Here is a 21878-nt window from a genome sequence, read left to right as displayed (position 1 = left end):
AATGGAGCAGAAACCACTTCAAAAGTAGCTATAACTGACTGAACTAAACTGAAATGAAATAAAAATTACAGTTCTGTAAAAAAACAACAAAAAACCCAACACTACCCCCCCACCCCAGTTTTCTGACATTGCCTGTAAAATAATAGGCCTAAAGTAGAAGCCTTTGAGTATCTGTGCACTAGGTAAATTTCTCTCTGGAGTGTGATGTACAAATTATAGTCAGGCTGATTTAGTATTTTCTCTGCAGAGGCTGTTAGTTGCTCAACCATAAAGGTTTAGTACAATAAATGATAGATTTTACAACATTCCATATAATCTAAGACATTTCATCACACTTAAAAATGTTGTAAGTGTAATCTTTAAAAAAATGCAGTTTAGAACTTGCTATTAATATGTTTAGTCTATACATTATTAGAAGTGTTAAGGGATGTGGCATAAGAAGACAAAACACGATAAAGCATTCACCTCACAGTAGATGTTTTATAGTCACTTTCACAATTTCTGTGCATTAATGTACACTGAAATGATGGACTATTATGTACCACTTAGACACAGAAAATTATTTGTGATCAATAATAATTTTAAGTTACCAGTTTAAGACCATAATTTTTCCTAAGAGGCAAGTAATGCTGAAAATACACAAACTTTTCTGTCATTATGAAGTTCAAAGGGAAAATAGTAGAGAGCTACAGATCTCCACTCATTCCCATCTTGTTCAACTCTTCTTTAACAAGTGACTTTGCAACATAAATGACGTACCCGGAGATGTCACGAAGGGGTTTCCATAGCCTAACATCATTGCTGCTCCATATCTTACAAGCTCCAGATCAGGTTTTTTTTTTTAATGATCAACAATATCTGCTTGGAACAAATGCATTTTGCTTGTCCAACCCTTACATAACTGAAAATCAAATGTGGAACTACCACATGCAAACACACAGCCATGGGAATTAACACAAAAAACTTGGAAGAAAAGGCAGCTGAAAAGTAGGTTCTAGAAAACATTATGGACAATGTCTCAAGGCACCTTAAAGCAATGCATTTCCCTCTCCTTTGAGCAGAACAGTTGTAGAGACAAAGAGGTGATCTGTAGCTCAAGAAAAAAAAAGATACCACCACCCCCCAAAAAAACCCTAAAACCCACTCCAGCTTTTCACCCATTCCAAGAACATTGGTGAAATGTTACTATGTTGAACATAGCTTGGATCTGAAAGCCCTGTTTGTATTTTGCGCCATGAAGTGGCAGAAGAATTTGGCAAAACTCTGCAAAGAAACTCAACTCTGGCTCTAACTAATTGGCAAGACCTTTAGCAATAGATGCCCAGTTGCTAGCATGCAAAACATAACTATGCAGTCAAACCCAAAGTCTGTCTTTTGTACTACAAAGAGTTTTAGCAACAGATAGCAAAGGTGATGTAATCATCCTTTTCTTATCCTTTTCTTTTTGATGGGGGGGGGGGGGGATCAAGGCTTGATTTGTTTTTACCATTAGAATAAGGTGATAAGCACCAAATGAAAAAAGTGTTGTTCTATGAAACAATTGGTTTGTCAGCTATAAAACAACCATCACTAAGACAGCAGTCAACTAGACAGGAATTTAGAATGCATCTCCAAACTTCACAAATGAATCCTTTCATAGGATACTACTAAAATACACACATATCCATTAACACTATTACAAAATAGTCAAAATGGCCTCCAGGAAGCCTGTGTAAAGACTGGGAGACAGCGTAACTTCTAGGTGAATGCTGAAGTAGCTTCCAGAACATGTTTTAACAGACCCAAATAGAGAGCCAGGAAATAGAAAATAAATCAGATCATTTCATGATGATGGCTGTATACTCTAAGGACTGGGAAAGCGGCCACCAGCAAAAATTGGACTAAAATAACCATCTGTACAAGTAAGAAAAATGCTTTCTGCTGAAAGCTGTGAACATGCAAAAAAAATACATTTTTTGAAGTTTATCTTGTAGAAGCTGTGATTTAACAAGGATATAAAAAACAGTATTTTTCAAGAGTCAGTATTTTGCCTTCTAGTGAGTTACTGGTGTCAAAGGGAAAGAAGTAATGGACTGAGCAGAACATGAACAGTAGTACTTCCTTAAAATTAACCCTGAAATGAAAACACTCCCCAAGCTATATACAGAGAAAGAATTATGAATCTTTCCAAAGCCCCTAACAAAAGGAGACTATTTTCCAATTTAACAATAACATTATAATTGAGGAAGCTTAGCAATGAAACATTTGCAAAATATAAGTTTGCAACAGATAAAAGACTTCCTGTGCTATTTCATTATTAGGCATATTAAACAATATTAAGATTGTAAACTAAAACACTCAGAAGTAATGAAATTACAGAATTAAAACTGTGTCTATATTACTTAATTTTTAACTGGGAATGTGCTAACTTCATACGCTATAATGACAGACTTTTGTTTCTATACAATCTCTGCAGCATTCAAGCAACAATGCTCACTTCACGCGCTGCTATTAAAGATATTTTTTTTCCTTGCTATTCAGTATGTGGCCACATGCTTTATTTCTTGCCTTTATTTAAGGATAAACTGTTCTTTAAGGACAGAAATTCTTTATTTCTAGTGAAATACAGTGCCAATCACTGAAGTACCTCAGTGAATTTCCTATGTAAAAGTACTAAATAAAAATCATCCTAGAAAAAAGGACAGAACTGAGAGGCAAAACAGAATGCAAGAATGAGTAGCAATGCTGCTGAAAATGATACTACTATCAAAATAAATTCTTGTGAAATTATGGCCTTACCAACCAAACCTCTCTTTCTAGTACCTATCCCAGGTTGGAAAGCCTACCTAAGAGAAATTAAGAGGACACAGCAATATTCAATTTCTTCCAGCACTAACTCCGAGCTGCTGTTTCTAAAGCTAACCAAAAGCATTGGTAACCTAACCCTTGTGACCATTACATTCTGGGGAGCTTCCTCCAAGTTCTCTCTCCCTACCTCTTCCTATCTGTAGCATCTGCATTAGTTTAAGAGATGATGATTGACTTTTTCTGTAGTAACCCTCCTGTCTTCCTCCTCTTCCTTCTGCTCCCTCCTGAGTTTCCCACTTCTTATCTACCACATATACACTTTTTAGGATTCTCACTGACTTGTGTTTTGGTGCAAGTTTACCCTACCCCTCCAACCTCCATACATACACATAAAAGAGTAACTCCCTTCACAAGAAATACTGCAAGCACAGAGATGGCTAGCCACACTCACCTAACTTAAGCTGATATAGCCAATACATTCTATGTGTCATATCACAGTAGTATTAATTATAGCATACACTGCCACACCCAGTCTCACATGTATTTACATATCCTATCAGGTGTATGTGCTCTCTAGAAAGTGCTTTGTCTAGACACGTTAGCAAGCACTTCCCGTCAACTGCTGGCACACAAAGATACATTTTCACAAAAATTTATAGCCTAATCCTACAGAAGTCAACAGTTTTTGGATAGTTTAGCTCCCTGAACTGACCAGGCACAGAGCCAGACAAATGCTAGTACAGCAGCAAGGGACAGGAAAAAACAGCTCCAATTCAGGGTACAGTTTTACAGGCAGCTGGATCTAGATGTAACTTTCAGCACTCAGAGGGGGAGATCTCCTCTCCCCTGCCCTTGCTCCTGATCATCCCTGTGTCAGAAGCACCAAGAGAGGGTAGAAGGGGATATCCCTTCTCTAGCACAGAGCTGTAAGGTCAGCTCACTGCAACCCATGGAAACTAATGAGCCCATCAACACACAATTTTGAGAATTGGTTTAACTTCCTGTTAACACCAGAGGCTATTATCCTAAAACAACAGTTTGAGGTATTAGAATCAGTCGTTTGGGATGTCTTACAGGATGCTTTCAGAAACCTGAGCATAACTTGCAAACTCTGCCTGATCCTAAGTTTCAAGGTAAAACCTATCCTATAACAACATGGGCTAATAATGAGTTCTTGTATCTGACAGAAAGAAGCCTGTATGTTCGTCTCCTCAGATGGAAATAGCACACCATGTGGACCATACCAGAAGAGTTTTCAGACTGTGTTATACCACTACCATTTCCTTGTATGATCCATCTGCTCCTACTGGCATCCAGTCACTAATCCTGCCTTTACTGATTTTGTGGGTAGCTGCTGAATTTCTGAGAATTCTTGCCCATCTCATGCTAAGCCAGTTACACTCACCCTTCAGCACCTTATCTGTGCTGCCTCCATTCCCTCTGAAGTCCTTCTGATTTCCCACCTCCATAACAAACACATCCATTCAAAGAAACACACACTCCCATCTCAACTCCTCCCCGAGTCCCAGTAGTAGTTTCTACCGTTTAATCCATTCTCCCTGCCCTTCTTCACTCTGTGTCTAGACCCTAACCTCCCTCCCTCTACCTCAAAGACTCTTTTTTTCCCTAGATTGAACTGACCTAGCACAGCACACAGATTGTACTCCTGGACAAAGCACCTGAAGATGGCACAGCCCACAGCCACCTAGAGCTGTAATGCTGGAGACTTGTCTGGATGAATCCTAGAATACACTGTCCAGTGCAGACAGAATTGTCAATTAAGCTGCCTATTTCTTAAACATCTTTAATCAATCTGCATTTATTATGTTTGGTTTGTTTGGGTTTTTTTTCCCCAAAAAAGCTTTTAGTTGGTCTGCCTTGCCAAAAAGGTCAAGTTCCTACTCTAAAAGCAACAACTCTGCAGCCCTGCCAGAACTGGCTGACTAGCTTGGACCACACACACCACCAAAGCAACTACGCTACTTCGGGACCTAGCCGCTCTGTACTGCAGTGCACTGGCATCCCATTCACTCTAAGGCAGCTTGGAGATCTGCAGGACAGTACTGTACTGCACCACTGGACATTCCCTGTGTCATTACCAAAGGAGGAGTCACCACACAGTAATGCACATAAACAGTAATTAAAGGATATGATCTGTCCCACTGTGGTGTTCTAAAGGCAACAAGACATTGCAGTTTTCACTGCTAAACAGCCCAACAGTGAAATCCAAAGGTAAAAATAAAATTCTCACCTATTTACTGTGTTAAAAGACTAAAGATATTTAATATAGTATTTAAGATTTTACAAATTAATATTTAAAATTCATTAATTATCTCACTGCAGAAAGCAAAACTCACTAAAACATACTTTAGTTACCTGAAGTTCTTAAATTTAAAACAATTTATTATTACTAATGAAAAGAAATGCTCAACTGTTTTGAATCTTAATGGATTAACTACTGGTACAAAGAAAGCATTTAAACTGTAGAGAGACAAGAGTTGTAGATACTATTACAGTGAAGATACAGACTAAAGGAAGTAATGACAAATATTCATGAACCTGCAACATATCTGGCACATGCAAAGTACATATGGGAACAATTAAATTCTGAAAAATCTAACCTTGCAGCTCCATACTTGTTTTAAATTACAAAAGTAACCTCTGAAACACGAACAAACTGCAAGCAGAAATGAATGAGACACATGTAGTTATTCATTTTTCATCACTGCAGCACAAATTCTAGTTCTATTTCTTTAACTCTTGGCATTAACTTTTAAATTTTAATACTTTGCCGGACTAAAACAAAAACAGGAGTACTACTGATCAATAAAAGACAACAACAGAAGAAAAAAGGATTAGTCCTGAAGATGAAAATCTCTCAAGGCTACCTAAAGCATCATGCATTGAACATTTAATACTCACTTAATGAACACATAAAGGGCACTGCTTATATGGATATCTTCATGGGAATAAAGGTATTGGGCAATTCTACATTAATATTGTGGCTCGGAGAATTAAAAAAATTAATTTGTACTCATTATAAAAATTTTAATTTGCTCTCCAGAATTTTGCAGAACTTATTGCTGTCCTCCTCCCTTATTTTCAACTCAGCAGTAATCAATACATAGCTCTCATTCAAAATCTAAGCCCCAAGCTTGTAACAACTGCCTACAGTTTAATCTATGGTACAGAAGCCATATTTCTAATTACTTCAGGTATTTAATCAAAAGTACAATAATCTCATTGTGAAAGGCACCTAAAACAATTGAAAAAATGCTTATATAGAAGAATTATCTTTAGAAAAAAAATCAGCATGCATTGATACAATCATTATTGCATGAAGACTACTACCAATTACAACGCACCATGTATGTTAAAGCCATTACTGCAACACTAAAAGAAACAAGAGAACACTATTCAAACGTCACTGGGTATCCCACTGGATACCTATGAACAATGTAACATGATGTCTTCCAAAGCTGAATAGTTACTTGGATAGAACAAAATACTGCAATTTAGAAGAAAACACTGTTCAAATTGTGACCTCAGAATTTTCTTGCAATACTCATATACACACAAAAGTGTACACAATCATAAAAGATGAATGTTTGTATTCAATATGCTATAATAATAACCCCACAATAATGAATCAGTGTTGGAACAGGGCATACTGCAAAGCATGAATCTGATTTCGAATGTGGATTGCTGTCTTCTCAACAAGGTAAAAGACATGCACAAAATCTGATAGATTTATACTGAATAGGTCTACTAGAATAGAAGCCTGTCAGAAAATGAAACTTCACTACTGATTTTAGGAGTCAGATGCCACTGGTAAAAAGGCATGTACAAGTACTTGTGAAATACTAAATTGTGGATATGACAATTCTCAAGTACTGTCTCTGTACTGCCATGTGTTCATGAGTAAAATATATTTTGCATAGTCCATGTATCCACGACTGAAGAAAATTTTAAGGGAGGTTTTAATGGGAGTTATTAGCCTTTTGTGTCTTCAAAAAAATATTAACACTGCCCAAGTTATTAGTACTGAACACTTAAAATTGTCTATTTTAGACTGTTTTAACTAAAAAGGGATTAGCTGTCAAGAGCACCTTCCAGTTAATAATGGAAATGTACTTTAAAAGAAGAGGCAAATTTCCACAGAAGACATTTACCATGCCTATACTTTCTGTTTGTCAATGTTTTGGTAAACACTTTTTTCCAAACATGTAATAAAGAAAGGCCCAACTAAATAAAACAAAGGTGTATTGGGTTTGTTTTGGTGGCGGGGAGGCTACAGGGGTGGATTCTGTGCAAAGCTGCCAGAAGCTTCCCCTATGTCTGACAGAGCCAATGCCAGCTGGCTCCAAAACGGACCCGTCACCGGCCAAGGCCGAGCCCATCAGTAACAGTGGTAGTGCCTCTGCGATAACGTATTTAAGAACAGGGAAGAAAAAAACAAAACTGGCAACTTCAGCCAGACAGAGAAGTGAGAATACATGACAGAAACAGGCCTGCAGACTCCCAGGTCAATGAAGAAAGAGGGGGAGGAGGTGCTCCAGGCGCTGGAGCAGAGATTCCCCTGCAGCCTGTGGTGAAGACCATGGTGAGGCAGGCTGTCCCCCTGCAGCCCAGGGAGGTCCATGGTGGAGCAGATCTCCACCTGCAGCCCAGGGAGGACCCCATGCCAGAGCAGGTGGATGCCCAAAGGAGGCTATGACCCCATGGGAAGCCTGTGCTGGAGCAGGCTCCTGGCAGGACCTGTGGCCCCATGGAGTGAGGAGCCCACGCTGGAGCAGGTTTTCTGGCAGGACTTGTGAACCCACAGGGGACCCATACCGGAGCGGTCTGTGCCTGAAGGACTGCAGCCCGTGGAAAGGACCCCACACTGGAACAGGGGAAAAGCGTGAGGACTCCTCCCCCTGAGGAGGAAGGAGTGGCAGAAACAACATCTGATGTGACCACAACCCCCATTCCCCATTCCCCTGGGCTGCTGCAGGGGAGGAGGTAGAGAAAACCAGGAGTAAAGTTAAGACTGGTAAGAAGGGAGGGGTGGGGGGAAGGTCTTTTGAGATTTGGTTTTATTTCTCATTACCCTACTCTGACTTGATTGGTAATAAATTAAACTAATTTTGCCAAGTTGAGTCTGTTTTGCCCGCAACACTAACTGCTGAGTGATCTCACCCAGTCCTTAACTCAACCCACAAGCCTCTTGTTGTATTTTCTCTACCCTGTCCAGTTGAGGAGAGGGAGTGATAAAGCAGCTTTGGTGGGCACCTGGCATCCAGACAGGGTCAGCCCACCAAAGGAAATGAAAACAATTTAGCAAAGCATCAGATTACGCCTCAAAAAAAGAAAAGAATATTAAAAAAATAAATCAATACATAAAATGAAAACAAATATTAAAACTTGAAGTCCTTTTTCTGTAAGAAGGAAAAAATTACTCACATAATTACACGTAATTCAGGTAATTACAATGTAATCACACATTGTAATGCAAGTGACTACTTGTATTGAGTAGTCACTTGAGTGACGTTTTGCTTTGAAACTTTTGGAATTTAGGAATTTGTGTTACAAACGGAGAGGCTGTGCAGATATCTGGAAAGCCGAGTATGCCTTTCAGCTGCTTAGCTAAAACTACTGATGGACTACTCGTGGATGTAGTTTGACATGATTATATTTAGGAGCTGGACAAAACCTGTGACATTTTAAGACATTTCTCAACAGCAACCCAATTAAGCATATCTTTGAACAATTCTGAACACAAATCCAGGCTAATGCTCTGGCTTGTAAATTCTAACACTTTTAAGTGCAAACACTGATACTCATACGTTCCTATCAGGATATGTGGGTAAGCAAAGTTGTTTGCAGTAAGGTTCCTGATTCAGAAACATGATTCTTTACTGAGTATATATGCTTTTCCTCCATTTATTTAGATTCTTATTCCTATAGAATAACCTATGTGTAACGGGTAACCAAAATTCTCAATAAATAACAAGAACTACAACTTCACGGGATTGTCTTCAGTAGGATTACACATTCTCTTCCAAAGAACGAAGTAACGGCTAATACCCACCAAGTTATGACATCATTTGAGCTTGCATCAAAGAAACACAACACCAATGGATATCTTATCTCAGACCTCTACTACAAGAGTATAGTGCATTCCTCACTTAAATGTAAATCGCGGCCACAGCTTCAGTATCTACTGAAATACAGAGCATGTCAGACAAAGCACCGAGTCACGTTCACCCAGTTACATTACCTTCACACCAAAAGCATCTCATCTGGCTGGTTAAACTACAAAGGTCAAAGCCATCTATGGTGTTCATGTAGATACACCCTTCATTTGTATCCCAATCGGTTTTTATTATATAAGGCTACAAAAAAGTCCCTTCCTTAGCTATAACTAAACTTGAATTCACCTTGGAATTTGACCCAACTGCTCAGTAAAGCACCAGCTAATGCTACCTGGATTCTAAAGGAATCTCAATTTACAGTACTGCCAGAAATCCTAAACAATACTTATTCTCCCATTAACAGTCTTCCTCCAGTGTTTGCTTTCCTTACTCAATCATGAAACAAACTTGTTTTATCTCTTACCAATTGAAATCAAGTTAGGATATTTTTTCTGAATTGTTACTAAAGGTTCTAAATACTCCTGACCTAAATTACTAGCATAATAAAATGTTTTGTGGCAAAAAAAGGCCAAGGCATTTTGTAAACTAAGTGACCTTCCCCAACTTATCAATATCATTGTTAACCACTAACTATAATTGTGTGCAAGAATGAAAGAACCTGGTCAGCATCCTCAGATGCTACTAGTTTATCCTAATTTCCACTATTTCCCTTATTTCTTCACTTTTTAGAGATTTTTGTCTTCAAAAATATTTCGGGGGGGGGAGGGGAATTGTAAATGCTAAGTGCACAGCAGCTGATCTACTGAAGGTCTAAGAGTTTAATCAATGATAAGGATGGAATCGGGATTTCTAAAATTGATATAATCACTTCATTTGAGTCATTCTTAGCTCCCTCAAAACCCCAAAAGTTTATATAAAACTATATAGGTACTCATATTTAAAATCAGTTTGCACAAAGAGTCAACATAAAAGAAAATTAACTGAATTAAAATGCAGCTGACCTACACAACAGTGATCTATTTTCAGCCACTTATCTCTGCAGTGATCCACTAATCCACAAAGATATAACAGAACTAGTACTTATCTTAATAGAAGAATCCCACAAGAATCAAGATTCAAGATAACTCAGGGCAGTTTGACTCTAATCAGACAACCTTCCACTATCCACCAAGTGCTGCAATTCTAAGTATCAGCTTGGAAAAGAAAGTAATTTTTGGCAAAAGATTAGATAACAATTAACCCAGCCACTACTAATCAACATGTTAATGAAATGGCACTTGGCAACACACCCCATAAATCACCAAAACTTTCTAACCAGGTTAACATGGATTCAAATTAAAAAAAAACAAAACAAAAAAACCCCAAACCACAAAAAAACCACACACCAAAAAAAACCCCCAACCACAAAAACAAACTCTCTCAGAGATATGAAAGTCATGCCTCAAGAGTCAACAAACTTGAAAGATCCTGAACCACAACAGTTATTGTGCCCACTCTGTTAGAAAAAGCAGCATTGGTTTAATAATCTTTGCCTCATATTTAAGTAAAATTTCAAACTGTGTGTTCATATTAATTGTATCAACACAGTTATGATAGTTACCACTCATAACAATGAAAAAATCACATTGTTTCTTGCTACATTTATTAAAAGGGAAAAACAAATGTTCAGAAGTTATCATTAACTTCAAAGGCCAGTTAAAACTGAAAGCAACTAATTATTGTATGTAGATATGCTCTAGATACACTCTAGATAATGAAGGAGTATGAAAATAAAGATGAAAAATGAACCATTCTTCGAAATTCTTCTGTCACTGCAATTATGAACAAAGGTCCATTCACAGCAAGGCTACTGTGTTTGATATCTGCTTGTTTTTCACAGCAGAGCTGTGACTCCAAGTTTTTTGAACCAAAAGACCCCCACAGTCAACTTCAGCGTATCAACTGTACTAACACCTACTTTTATCAAAATTTTAATGGATAATACTCTATTTTTAAGTTAATCAGCTGTAAAGCATTGGAGGCTAAAAAAGACTAAAATGGATTTGTTGATCAAACAGCAGTCACCTTCTACTTTTAGCTTTCTTTTCTACTTCAGAAACTTCACATATGAATATTTCTGGTCACTTCTCACAGGTAATTTAGAAATACTCTCTGAACCCTTGCAGACTGCCAAGCCTTAACCACCTCCCTTTTTTTGGCTTTCCCTTTTCTCATAGGTCCACATCCACGTATCTGCCACTGACTGGGTCCGCACCACACCAGGACTTCCTGAAGGAAGCCCTTCCTTGGTGTTTCAGTGCTGTCAATGTTCGCAAAAGCAGCAGTCAGATTGTTGTTCTCATGACAGAACTATATACACTCTATGCTTATTAAACTCAGATTATTGGTAGATCTTTCAAACCTGTGATTTCCAGTTAAGTAGATAAATATCTTAAGCTAGACCCCATAATTCAGTTTCTTTTAACCAACTTTCTTGCATACTACTTGGTTGCACTTCAGTCTTCCCGTGGTAGCACAGGCACTTTAAGGGTCTCTAAAGAGGGGACAGGTTTCCCCTTTTAGGACCATCAACCGATGAAATCCAGTGCTGCGAACGTTCTTGCCCATGTCAGGGGAGTTGGACTAGGTGATCTTTAAAGCTCACTTCCAACCCAAACCATTCTACAAACTTCTTTGCTAGAGTGACCGATTAACATCTCGGGAAGAAAAACAACTTGCAAATCTTTTCTTTACATCTAAGTAAATAGCAACATAATTCTTACTTTGGAGTAAGTTGCACATCCTGTTTGAAACTTGTTATTCAAATAGATGAGCTAGGATTGCCTCCACTTAAAAAGAGCACGCCTACTGCTACATGGGAGTAAACTGACCTTTCTTCCAAAGAAGAAACAAAATAAATCCCTTTGGCTGGTTTTATCATGACCTGCAACAAACAACTTGCTGTTTTGCTACCGCAAAACTTCAGGCCCACCTAGCATACTGCACGCTGAGCGGCTCACGCTCTCTATTTGCGTTTGGTTGTTAGAACTACCTCAAAGCGCGACACTCCAAAGCTGAGCTTCTCCTGAGATTAAAAAAAATAAATTTAGGGAAGTTAAAACACCACCAAAAAAAAGCAGCATGACTTTTAATAAAGGAACACCTAAGCTTTCCGACCAGGGTGAACCCTTTGATGGAGAGCAGCCCCAAGGGGGAGGAAGGAGCAAGGGGGGGTGTGGGGATGCTGCTCCGTGGGGCGGGCAGCGGCGCGGGGGGGCTGCGAGGGGCGGGACCGCCCCTCGCAGCCCCCCCGCGCCGCCGCCCGCCCCACCGGTAAGTAACGGGACGCCCCCCCCAAATCACCACCCCGGGAAGCTAAGGGAAAATACGAAAAGCACAGCCCCCCCCCGAAGATCCGCCTCTGCGGCTTCCCCCAGCAGCAGAGGGGGTCAACCACGCTTCCCCCCCCCCCCCCCCCCGCGCCTGACCCCATTTTACCTCAGGCCGGCGCTCCCCCCACCCCGTCCACGTCGCACCAAGGCCGCCCACCCCCCTCCGGGTCCGGTACTCACAGGGTGACCGTCCGGTTAGGCAGCGCCTCGGGAGGCAGGACCTGAACGAGCTCCAGGTTGCTGCAAACTACCTTCACCTCCACCGGGCCGCCGGCGGCCGCCGCCGCTTTGCCGGCGCTCTTGGGGCGACCGTCGTACTTACAGCCCGGGGGCAGCGCGCCGCCGCCGCCGCCCCCCAGCGCCGTCAAGAGCAGGAGAGCGGGCAGGAGCCCCGCCGGGCGACGACGGCGGCGGCGCGGTGGGCGGCAGGCAGCGCGGCGGCCGGGGGACAGCATGGCGGGGCTGTGCAGGGCCCTGCTCCGCTCCTCCCGCAGGCGGCGGGGACGGACGGGGCCGGGCGGGAGACGAACGAGCGGGGCCGGGATGGGGGGGGGGGAGGAAGGGGGCGCGGTTCGGCCCTGGCCTAGCTCCGCGGGGGCGGCGCCAGGCGCGGCCGCAGCGCTGCCGCCATGTGGTGCTGCGGGCGGGCAGGCGGGAGGGAGCCGCGGCCGCCCTCGTCTTTGTGTCGGGGCCGGGCGGGCTTCGCGCAGCGGCGGCGGCACCAGCGGCGGCGGCACCAGCGCCGCCTTCCGCCGGTGCCGGAGCCCCGCGGCAGCGAGGGTGCCCGCCGGGCCTAGGCCCCACTGCGCAAGCGCCGCGGAGGCGGCGGCCGCCACCGCGCATGCGCGTCGCCGGGTGTGGGGGTCGCGGCGGGGAGGTGCTGCTCCCCGGCGGAGGGGGGCGAGCGCTTCCTGGGCGGGCGGGAGAGGCGCCTTCCCGGCGGGGAGACCCTGGCCCGCCGGCAGGGCCGTCGGCAGCGCTGGGCCAGCCCTCGGTGGCGGCGGCGGCACTGCGAGCGGCCGGGGCCTTCCTCCCGCGGCCTCCTCCGGCGGGGGCTGCTTGCCCGGGCCGTGGCCTGATCCCCGATGGCCGGTGTCTTTGCCCTCCCCAGCATCCTGCAGAGCCGAGGGTCCCTTTGGCACTTCGTGGGCCCTGTCCCCCTCGCGGTGGCAGGGTGGAGCGGTTTGGTTCCCGCTCCTCTACTAAAGTGCCTTTCCCCTCGCCCCAGCTCCAAATCCACTGTCGCCGTTCCCCTGCCTGCGTGCTGAGTGGCTTTCAGTACTCCTAACGCCAAGCACCTTGTGCCTGTAAGACATTTGCCTTCAAATCCTCCCTGTAAAATGAGGTAACCCTGTTACTCCCGCCTGACAGCCAAAGAGCCAAAGGATGGTTAAAAGTTATTTCAATAGCCTTAAATGTGAAAAAAAAAAAAACATTCTGCCTACAGCGTGTCTTTTCGTTGCACACTTGGGACTGCTTTTCTGGGTGTAGTTAGGTCATGTTCTCACATTTCTCTGCAGCCAGGACAGCCAGGCATAAATGCCTTTGTGCCAATGACAGCTGAAATTCTCGGTATGTTCTTTGCCTCTGGTAGGTGTGAGGACAGTAAAATAACTGTTAACCTAACTCGCAATCAAATTACAAGAATTGGCAGCACCTACTTTAAAAATGTTAAGAGAGACTTTGCAGAAACCATAGGAAGTTCTGATCCCTAACCAAGAATTCACAATGCCCCATCCTTACAGAAGAGCACTGGCAAATAACACCCTGCAAAATACCTGTTATTATGCAGAAATGCAATTTTAGGCATTGGCAAGAACAGCTGCCAAAAAGAGTCTTACAAAGTCTTCAGCCTAAGGTGTCCTTGAATAATGTTGAAGCCTCAAACTGCGACCCAGTTTTAAATGTAACCTAAGGAAAGATACAGGCAAACCATAGGAATTGTGGATTGGGGGAAGTAGAACAAGGTTACAGTAATAACATCACAATTACCTGGGCATGTTGTAGATACCCTTTACCCACCATCATGTCTTCTCTCCTCAATTGTATGGCCTCTTACAAATGAAGATAGAACATGTCCCACTTATTGAAATTGTTGACCAGAATGCAAAGAGGACACAGGTCCTTGAACTTTAATATTAGGTTTGTGTGCCACTGAGTCATTCAGCAGGACCAACCTGATCTGGGTGAGATGCAAGGCCACTATTACACTTGAACCAAATTAGGTCAGGACACAAAATGCAAAGTTGACAATGCCTTTGTACTCTTACACTGCTGTTGTGCCAACTGTAAGAGAAGAAAGATCTAATTAGCATAAAGGTCACTAGTGTAAAGTTAATTCTTCTGTTTTGGGCTTTGTTTGAAACAAATTCAAACTGCAGAGTGAATTTGCATTGGATCAGTGCTTTGTACCATGGAGCCCCATCATTTTTGATCTAGCACCAGGATTTTTAAAGCTGGATTGACTATATCAAACCAGGGCCCAATATACTTTTTCCTTCAGAAGTAGTACTGGGTTAAACAGTTCTTCCCTTTGGCTACTTTCTTCCTTCTTCTACCTTCAACTACGTCAATAACATGTTCTTATTCACTGCACAGCTACATAAAAAGTTTGTGCTGTGTTAGGATCAACACAGAGACAGGGCATACAGCTGCCTTTTCTGGCAGGTCTTCCCTTCCCCTTACTGAAGGGAACATTCCCATGTTTTTTTCTGAAGCTACTTGCTCCTCTCCCTTGTCTTGCATTTGTGACAATGCATATGTTTTGACCCCATTAGTCTCCAGTTGTATCAGTGAGATAATCCAGATGGTCACATAATCTAAAGATGATGATGGAAGTGGTGAACTGTTGCTTCTGGTGACTGTGATCATAGATCATCTTAACTCTCAATTTTCCCATAATCCTGGAGAGACAAATTTCTTGCCACTCTGTTTCATCTTAATGTCATATCCAATTCCTTTCCTTCTAATTTATAGATTCAAGCATGTTACTTGCCCTTGATGTTTCTGAACTATCATCTGCTCTGTTCTTTCCACGACACTGAGACCACCCCTACTAAGATCTCTAACTATGGATCCCAGTTGCAAAGCTCCTACAATTTTAAATGATGCATCTGTTTAAACTGCTACTATTGAAACCTTGAAGTGTTGTTGTCTGTTGATTTATATTCTCTTAGTTTGTCTGCTTCTGCAGTGAATGTAGTTCCAGGGCGTATTGTTCCTCACCTGTTTTCAAAAAGCTTGAAGTCCCCAAGCAAAAGGCTCTTCTCAAAGGCTTCATCTCTCTTCTTTCATGCAAGTTACTGCAACTTCCATTCCATGCCAAAGATTTGAAAATGTATTTTCTTACATTGATTCAGGAAAGCTCTTAATCCAAAACATATGTCCCACAGGAGTCACTTAACAAATTTCATGTGTGGTTTTTTTGAACTGCAATATACCTTCGTCAAGTTTATGAGATCACTACTTTTATTGTAGTTGTAGTGGTCTAAGGATATAAGGACAAAGTTACATTGTACACCTGCTTCAAAAACCAGAAAGTCCTGTTCCTCCTAGCTTTCCAACAACCCCTCTACCTTTAGGTTATATGCCCTTTCTCTTGCTTCACCTGTGGTAGTCACCTGATTGTTCAGTAAACTGATTCAACTCAACAACTAAGCTATCCTTTATTTGAGTTTAGTTTTCTGCCAGGTTATTGAGTTGAATCAACTCAGGGAAGGGTTAAAAGAGTGCCAGATCTGGAGGAAGGCGACGGCACTAGGGAAGAGAGTGGAACCTCCCACCAGGGCAGCAAAGTAAGCCATCCTATGTAATTTCAAGAAAGATAAGATTTGTAGAGGGAGGCAATATCTTTTATATAGTAGATGATATAGCTGCAAAAAAGGCAGCAAGCTGTTCCCAAAACTTACTTGCTATAGCTGGGGTAGCAGCTACTGTAAATATTACCTCTTTCTGCAGTTCTTCCTTCTTTTTCTGAATTGAAAAACAATGAACTTTCTTTGCCTCAGTCCCCTCATTCTCCATCAGTGTTGGTAATCTTGTTGGTGCTGGTAATGCTTTACTTGAGGTGAGGCAGTAACTTGAACTTTATTGAATGCGCTTTGCTTCCAGATTGCAAACAATTATACTTTGTCCTTTTCTGTTGTTTCCCTTCCCTTCATAAAATTTGCTACTAGTACATTCAATTTTGAAAATTAATTTTTCTACTCTTCTTTCTAGTCTACTAATTACTAACTTTTTGTGCCCGAGATATTAAGAAGAAGAGTGTGGGAAAGAGGGGAAGGCAAAGAAATTCTTATCAGTGTTTATGTGTAAACAAAGGTAGCTTTGGCAGCACTTCAAATCCTTCATTTGTCCTCAGGTCAGAGAGATAAATAGCAATTTTTGTCTGTCTTTCATTCTGATTCTTTTCTTTGCTTACTCTTGTCCTTTGCTTTTGTCAGTTCAGGTTTCACATCTCTGCACATTTTTCTGGGCTATCATCACCTTCACTGAAATAATTGCTCCCTAATTCTCCTCTCAAGGGACTCCCATGCTGGCAGTACCTTCATATCTTCTCTTCTTTTCTTCTCAGTGCCACGGAGTCTTCTACCTACCACATTTCATCTCTTTCCTTAATGGATTGGGACATCATCAGTTATGTTTTGTTTGCTACCAGGAAGAGGAAGCATTTGGTTGCCCTCAGCTATGTCTGCAATACTGTGGTTATTTGCTATTCCAAGTACAGGGAGGTGATGATAACTGCTGGCACACGCTGGCTTGCTGTTGGTAACCACTAAATCCAAGCAGGCACAGAGTTACCTTACTACAACAACACAGCTGCAGGTTGTAGTATTATATCCCTGCCTCTGTCAGACAGTTCATTGAGTTACCCCAAGCTCTGCTGTTGCGTGTGACAAACACAGGTATTCACACGTAGCGTTCGCCACATATCAAGGTGCCACGATTAGATCACTGGTCAACCCCGGACCAGGGAAAGAGACAGATAACACACACAGTGTGAGCGCCAACTTCCCCCTTTTATTGCGCAGTCAATTCCTTTTATGCTAACAAGGGTAGGCGGGATTACAGACACATCATAAGGCTGCGACTAACCCTCTAACTTTCCGTGACATCGCGAGATCTTCCAAACGCCGAACCCTACATTCACAGATGCTCGGTTGATGTTTATCATGTTGGACATCCTCCATTTGTTCTCATACACAGAGATGTTCTCTGCAAGCCCCTCTCCCCAGTCTACTGCAGTCAAGGGTCAGAGATCTTCAGTGTCAGTAGTATAACTGGGGAAAATACAGTTTTTAGACTCAGTTGGGAGTCTGAGGAGAAACACTGTTTCCCTTTACCTGGTTGTTCCTTTAAGTAGACATACTTCAAGAATGCTTTGGCAGAATACCAAACATTAGTTAGCTTAGTTTGTATACCTATTATGGAAAACTTTTTGGAAGTGCTTAAAAGGAGAATGCTCTCAAAGCTCTTTATTTAGAAGTCTCTGGGTTTGGTTATCAATAAATCCCAAATTAAGCCAGAATTAGACACTGAAATTTTTTATATTAAAACTTGAAATATCACCAGTTGTACCTCTGCAGAAAGAACAGTCAGGCCCTGAAGATTTTCATGCTTGATTTTCATTATTTTCGTTGCCTTGAGTGAAGGAAAAAAACCCCATACTGTGTGGATTTAGCAGACTCATACAGGGATCTCACTCCTCTTCTGCTCTTCTAGTATATAATTGCAGATGGAACACTGACTTTGAAATACACTCCCATCACTAAATTTTAGAAAGTAATGTAAGCAGCTCAACAATATGTAAAATATGTTGTGCAAGGTTTCTTTTTGACATGTATTTCCATCACTACTTTTTCAGTGTTTGGCCTCCAAATAATTGTTTCATATAATTTTTAAACCTCTTGGCTTTCTATATATCTGATGTCAGTTTTCAATAAAATAAAGGTAAAGCTATAGAAATATGTATTTGCATGGAAGTTTTCATACAACCTTGCATTAAAAATTTTGCTAAAATGTGTAACTGTCATTTCACCCCCTTCTGAAAAGATTGTCATCAGTTAGGCACATTACTCAGCATCAATAAGCTTACAGGCTTCCAAGCAATAATCTGCTAATAAAAATGGAAATAAAATAGTTTCCCTTCTACTCCTTGTTAAACATTGTTAAATATTGAATAGATGCTATAATGTAAGTAGGATCCAAACCCACCGAGTTGTGGGGAAAAATTGGTAGGGAAAACAAAAGCTGAACTACGTCATTACTAACACATCAGTGCTTATGGCTGAAAAGAAGGCTATGGTACTCCAGGATGGTAGTGATTATGTCTTGCTAGATAGATGGGGATTTGCACTGTTGTGTGAACAATGCATATGAAAGAAAAGCTGTCTGATGCTTAAGCAATTCTAATGGTTCAGAAGTTAAACTTCCTTAACATGAATACTTTGAAGAATTTCCTTCACTCCCAAATCTTATCACCTTAGATTTTACAGAACATTAACTCTAGAAAAGTCCCAATTTTATTGGCTGCGTAATGGCGCCTGAAGCAAGAGATTCTCTTTCTCTTCCCTGCGCAGTACCTCAAACTCAGGCAGAAAATTCAGAAGGAAAAACAGAGGGGAAAAGGCTAATGTGATAGTTAAAGAATATCAAAAAGCTACACTGGCCAGAGGCAAGCGGCAGCTGAGTCCCACACTGGCATGAGACTGTAGCTCAGCCAATATCCTACAGGACTGAGCCAGGCCTGGGCGATAGTCAAAAAAGCAAAAGGGGAGGATGACAAGAAGCACATCTGGGCTCAGAGGTGTACCTGCAGCTGACGAAGCAGGAGTTACAGGCACATTGATGACAACAAGTAACATGTTGCCCTTGAGACAGAGGCTGGGGTCCTTGCTGTCAAGTAACCAGGGTGCATCTGCACCCTATATGGCTTAAAGACACATGACACAGCCAGCAGCATGCAGAGATGCAAAAAAAGCAGTAAGTGGGTAGGAGAAGCGATGTGTCTTACCGTGGTACGCCTTCGGAACTCAAACCCATACCTTTCAGCAGGTGGAGCCACAGCAGTAGGTTATAGCATGCCTATCTGGTTGCAGAGCTAGCACTCCTGTCGTTAGAGAAGTGATCTTTGTGGCACCCTCAATTACTAAATAGAAACACGGTCCAAACAATCTGCAGTAAGACTCATACTGGTCTTTTCTCCAGTACATTTTATCCATAGGATTACTTTTAGTTCTGGTAAGCGACCACAAGCCATGAAAAATGAAGCAATAGGAAGCATGATAATAAATAGCAATTAATACATCATTATAGGTTTGCTTCACAAGGCGGAAGGAAATGGGGAAAACAATGCATTTTGATGTCAACATCAGCAAAATTTCTGGATCCTGCTTTTGGGTACTTAATCATCCTGACATCTAGGCACTTTCATGGGAGTTTCGGCAATAAAACTATCCAGGGAAAACTTTTTGTTCAAGCAGGCCCCACAGACTACTCACTCTTTGTATTTTTCAAAACAACGTGATTTTGTCTTGATAAACACAGCATGGTAAACGTATTCCACATTGTGTTTTGTACTTCCTAGACATTTTTTCAATTGAGATTTAAGTATTTAATTTAGACTTCATTAAACAGTTATTATATATTAAACAAATAGCAACTACATACTAAAGCATATTTGCAGAGTATTATAGCTATGCAATAGGTCCATATCAATTTCACTGTTATGAATCTATTATGTAACATTTAATCCTTGCTGAATGTTTAATAATCAGTATTCAAATAACATACATTAACTGTCCTATTAAATCTAAATTAATTGTGGCTCAGGGAACATTAATTTAAAAGGTTACCTATTTTCCCAGCAGATCTGATCTTTGTTTCATATTTTTCCATTAAAATTAGTGTTAAAGACAGAGTAAATTTGTTTCATTTAGAATATAGTTACTAGTTACTCTGAAAACCTGTGAATCACGTTCTGCCAAGCTTCTCTGCTAATAGCGATATTAAAGATTGTCTCTCATTTTCTTGCAGTGTAATTAGCATTACCTGGAGATAATAAAATATCACATATTTGTTTAGGAAAGTAATCCCTATTGACTGAAGGAACTGACATTCAGCAGTTCATTAAAATCACTGAGTCCAAATTTGTCTGTGGGATTTGCATATTCCGAGTTTACAAAATGACCAACTCTCAGGAAGGGATGTAAGACTGAAAATTTTTGAAATACTTTCTTCTTTAAATGAATCAGGATCATCACAGAATTGATCTAAAAGTGACTGTATCCCTTGCAGTCCTCTGCATAACAAATGTGAGAAGCTGTAATAACGCTGGATTTAGACCTTAGAGCAATAACTGGCATCAGCATGTTTTGATCCGAGAACTGAGATGTTTCATTGGAGAAAGGGACAAGATTCCTTGAAATTAATGCCAGAAGAAACTGTTGAATCATATAGTCTAACATATACTGTAAGAAGCCATCAAAAGCCGGTATTGACCTCAGTAAATTCTGATTCAGGCTCTCTAGAAAGATATTTCTGAGAACATTCAGAGCTAGAGAATTCATTGCTTCTTTTAGTAATCTATTCTCAATGACTGTTCACCTTCAGTTTTAAAAATAAATATACCAGTTTGAACTTTTCTGCCTTCGGTTATGCTATTTTTAAAAGCTAGTATAAAGGCATTATTCAGCACCCTGTATCTAATTCTCAGTATTGTATCCATACACCCTAATCATATCACCTCGCAGTCTTTTTAAAGCCAAACAATCTCTGTCATACAGAAGTCTTCTCTTCTGTGGATCTTTTCTTCACTCTTTCCAGTTTCTGAACACCCCTAAAAAATGCAGTCACCGGAACTGTATACAGTATTCTAGTATACTAGTCTCATCAATGCCATATAACTTCTTGGTTCCTACTTATCATTATTTCCAATTATTGTGTTTTGCTTTTCTGCCACTGCACGTTGAGAATCAGTGTTCAGGAGCCCACTGAACAGTCTGTTGTTTAGTAGATCTACCTTGAGTTCTTTGTCTTATCTAGATACCATGCCTAGATATATCTGTGTATGTGGCAATATGAAGTTGCATATAAAATTTTAAATACAAACAGTATAGCAGGCTGCTCCATGTATTGCATGTTGGTTTTGCATGGAAGACTCCATGTTTCTGAAATCAAACCTTTGATGTTCTACTGATAGACCTATTACATTGATGCTATAATAACATCTAACATCCAAACCACAAGCACAACAGAACAGTGTTCTGGCTCTTTTTACCCAAACCATTCTCACTGAAACATGCAATTTTCAAATTAGAATCATAGTGTAATTTAGATTGGAAGGGACTTCTTTATGTCATCTGGTTCAGCTCCAGCTCTGAGCAGGGCCAACTTCTATGTTAGATTAGGTTGCTCTGGGCCTTACCTAGTTCTGTAGAAGTTCTTATCCAAGTTCCATGCAATTTGCCATGCTACAGTTCTAAGGGATCAGTATGATTACCCTGTACATATTATCCATCACTGTCATGTGGCATTATTTATTTCCAGAACTGAAATGAAAATGTTGGATAGTACCAGAACTGAG

At 41.1% G+C, this 21878-nt stretch overlaps 2 protein-coding genes across 2 annotated transcripts in view; one reads left to right on the top strand and one right to left on the bottom strand.

Annotated features, from left to right (window-relative positions):
• ADGRA3 (adhesion G protein-coupled receptor A3) overlaps window positions 1-12998 on the bottom strand; it is a 66331-nt gene extending 53333 nt beyond the window's left edge. Inside the window, exon 1 of the mRNA XM_069792644.1 lies at window positions 12476-12998. Coding sequence (XP_069648745.1) covers window positions 12476-12750 — 275 coding nt within the window. The 5' untranslated portion in view covers window positions 12751-12998. The remainder of the gene's footprint in view (window positions 1-12475) is intronic.
• The window catches only part of LOC104325388 (cytosolic beta-glucosidase-like), a 40860-nt gene continuing 31730 nt past the window's right edge, over window positions 12749-21878 (top strand). Inside the window, 1 exon segment of the mRNA XM_069790764.1 lies at window positions 12749-13477. Coding sequence (XP_069646865.1) covers window positions 12749-13477 — 729 coding nt within the window.

Source organism: Haliaeetus albicilla, chromosome 1 (assembly GCF_947461875.1).
Source record: "Haliaeetus albicilla chromosome 1, bHalAlb1.1, whole genome shotgun sequence".
Taxonomy (NCBI): Eukaryota; Metazoa; Chordata; class Aves; order Accipitriformes; family Accipitridae; genus Haliaeetus; species Haliaeetus albicilla.
Note: the sequence above shows the minus strand (reverse complement) of the source record. Positions and strands in the feature narration are given on the sequence as shown.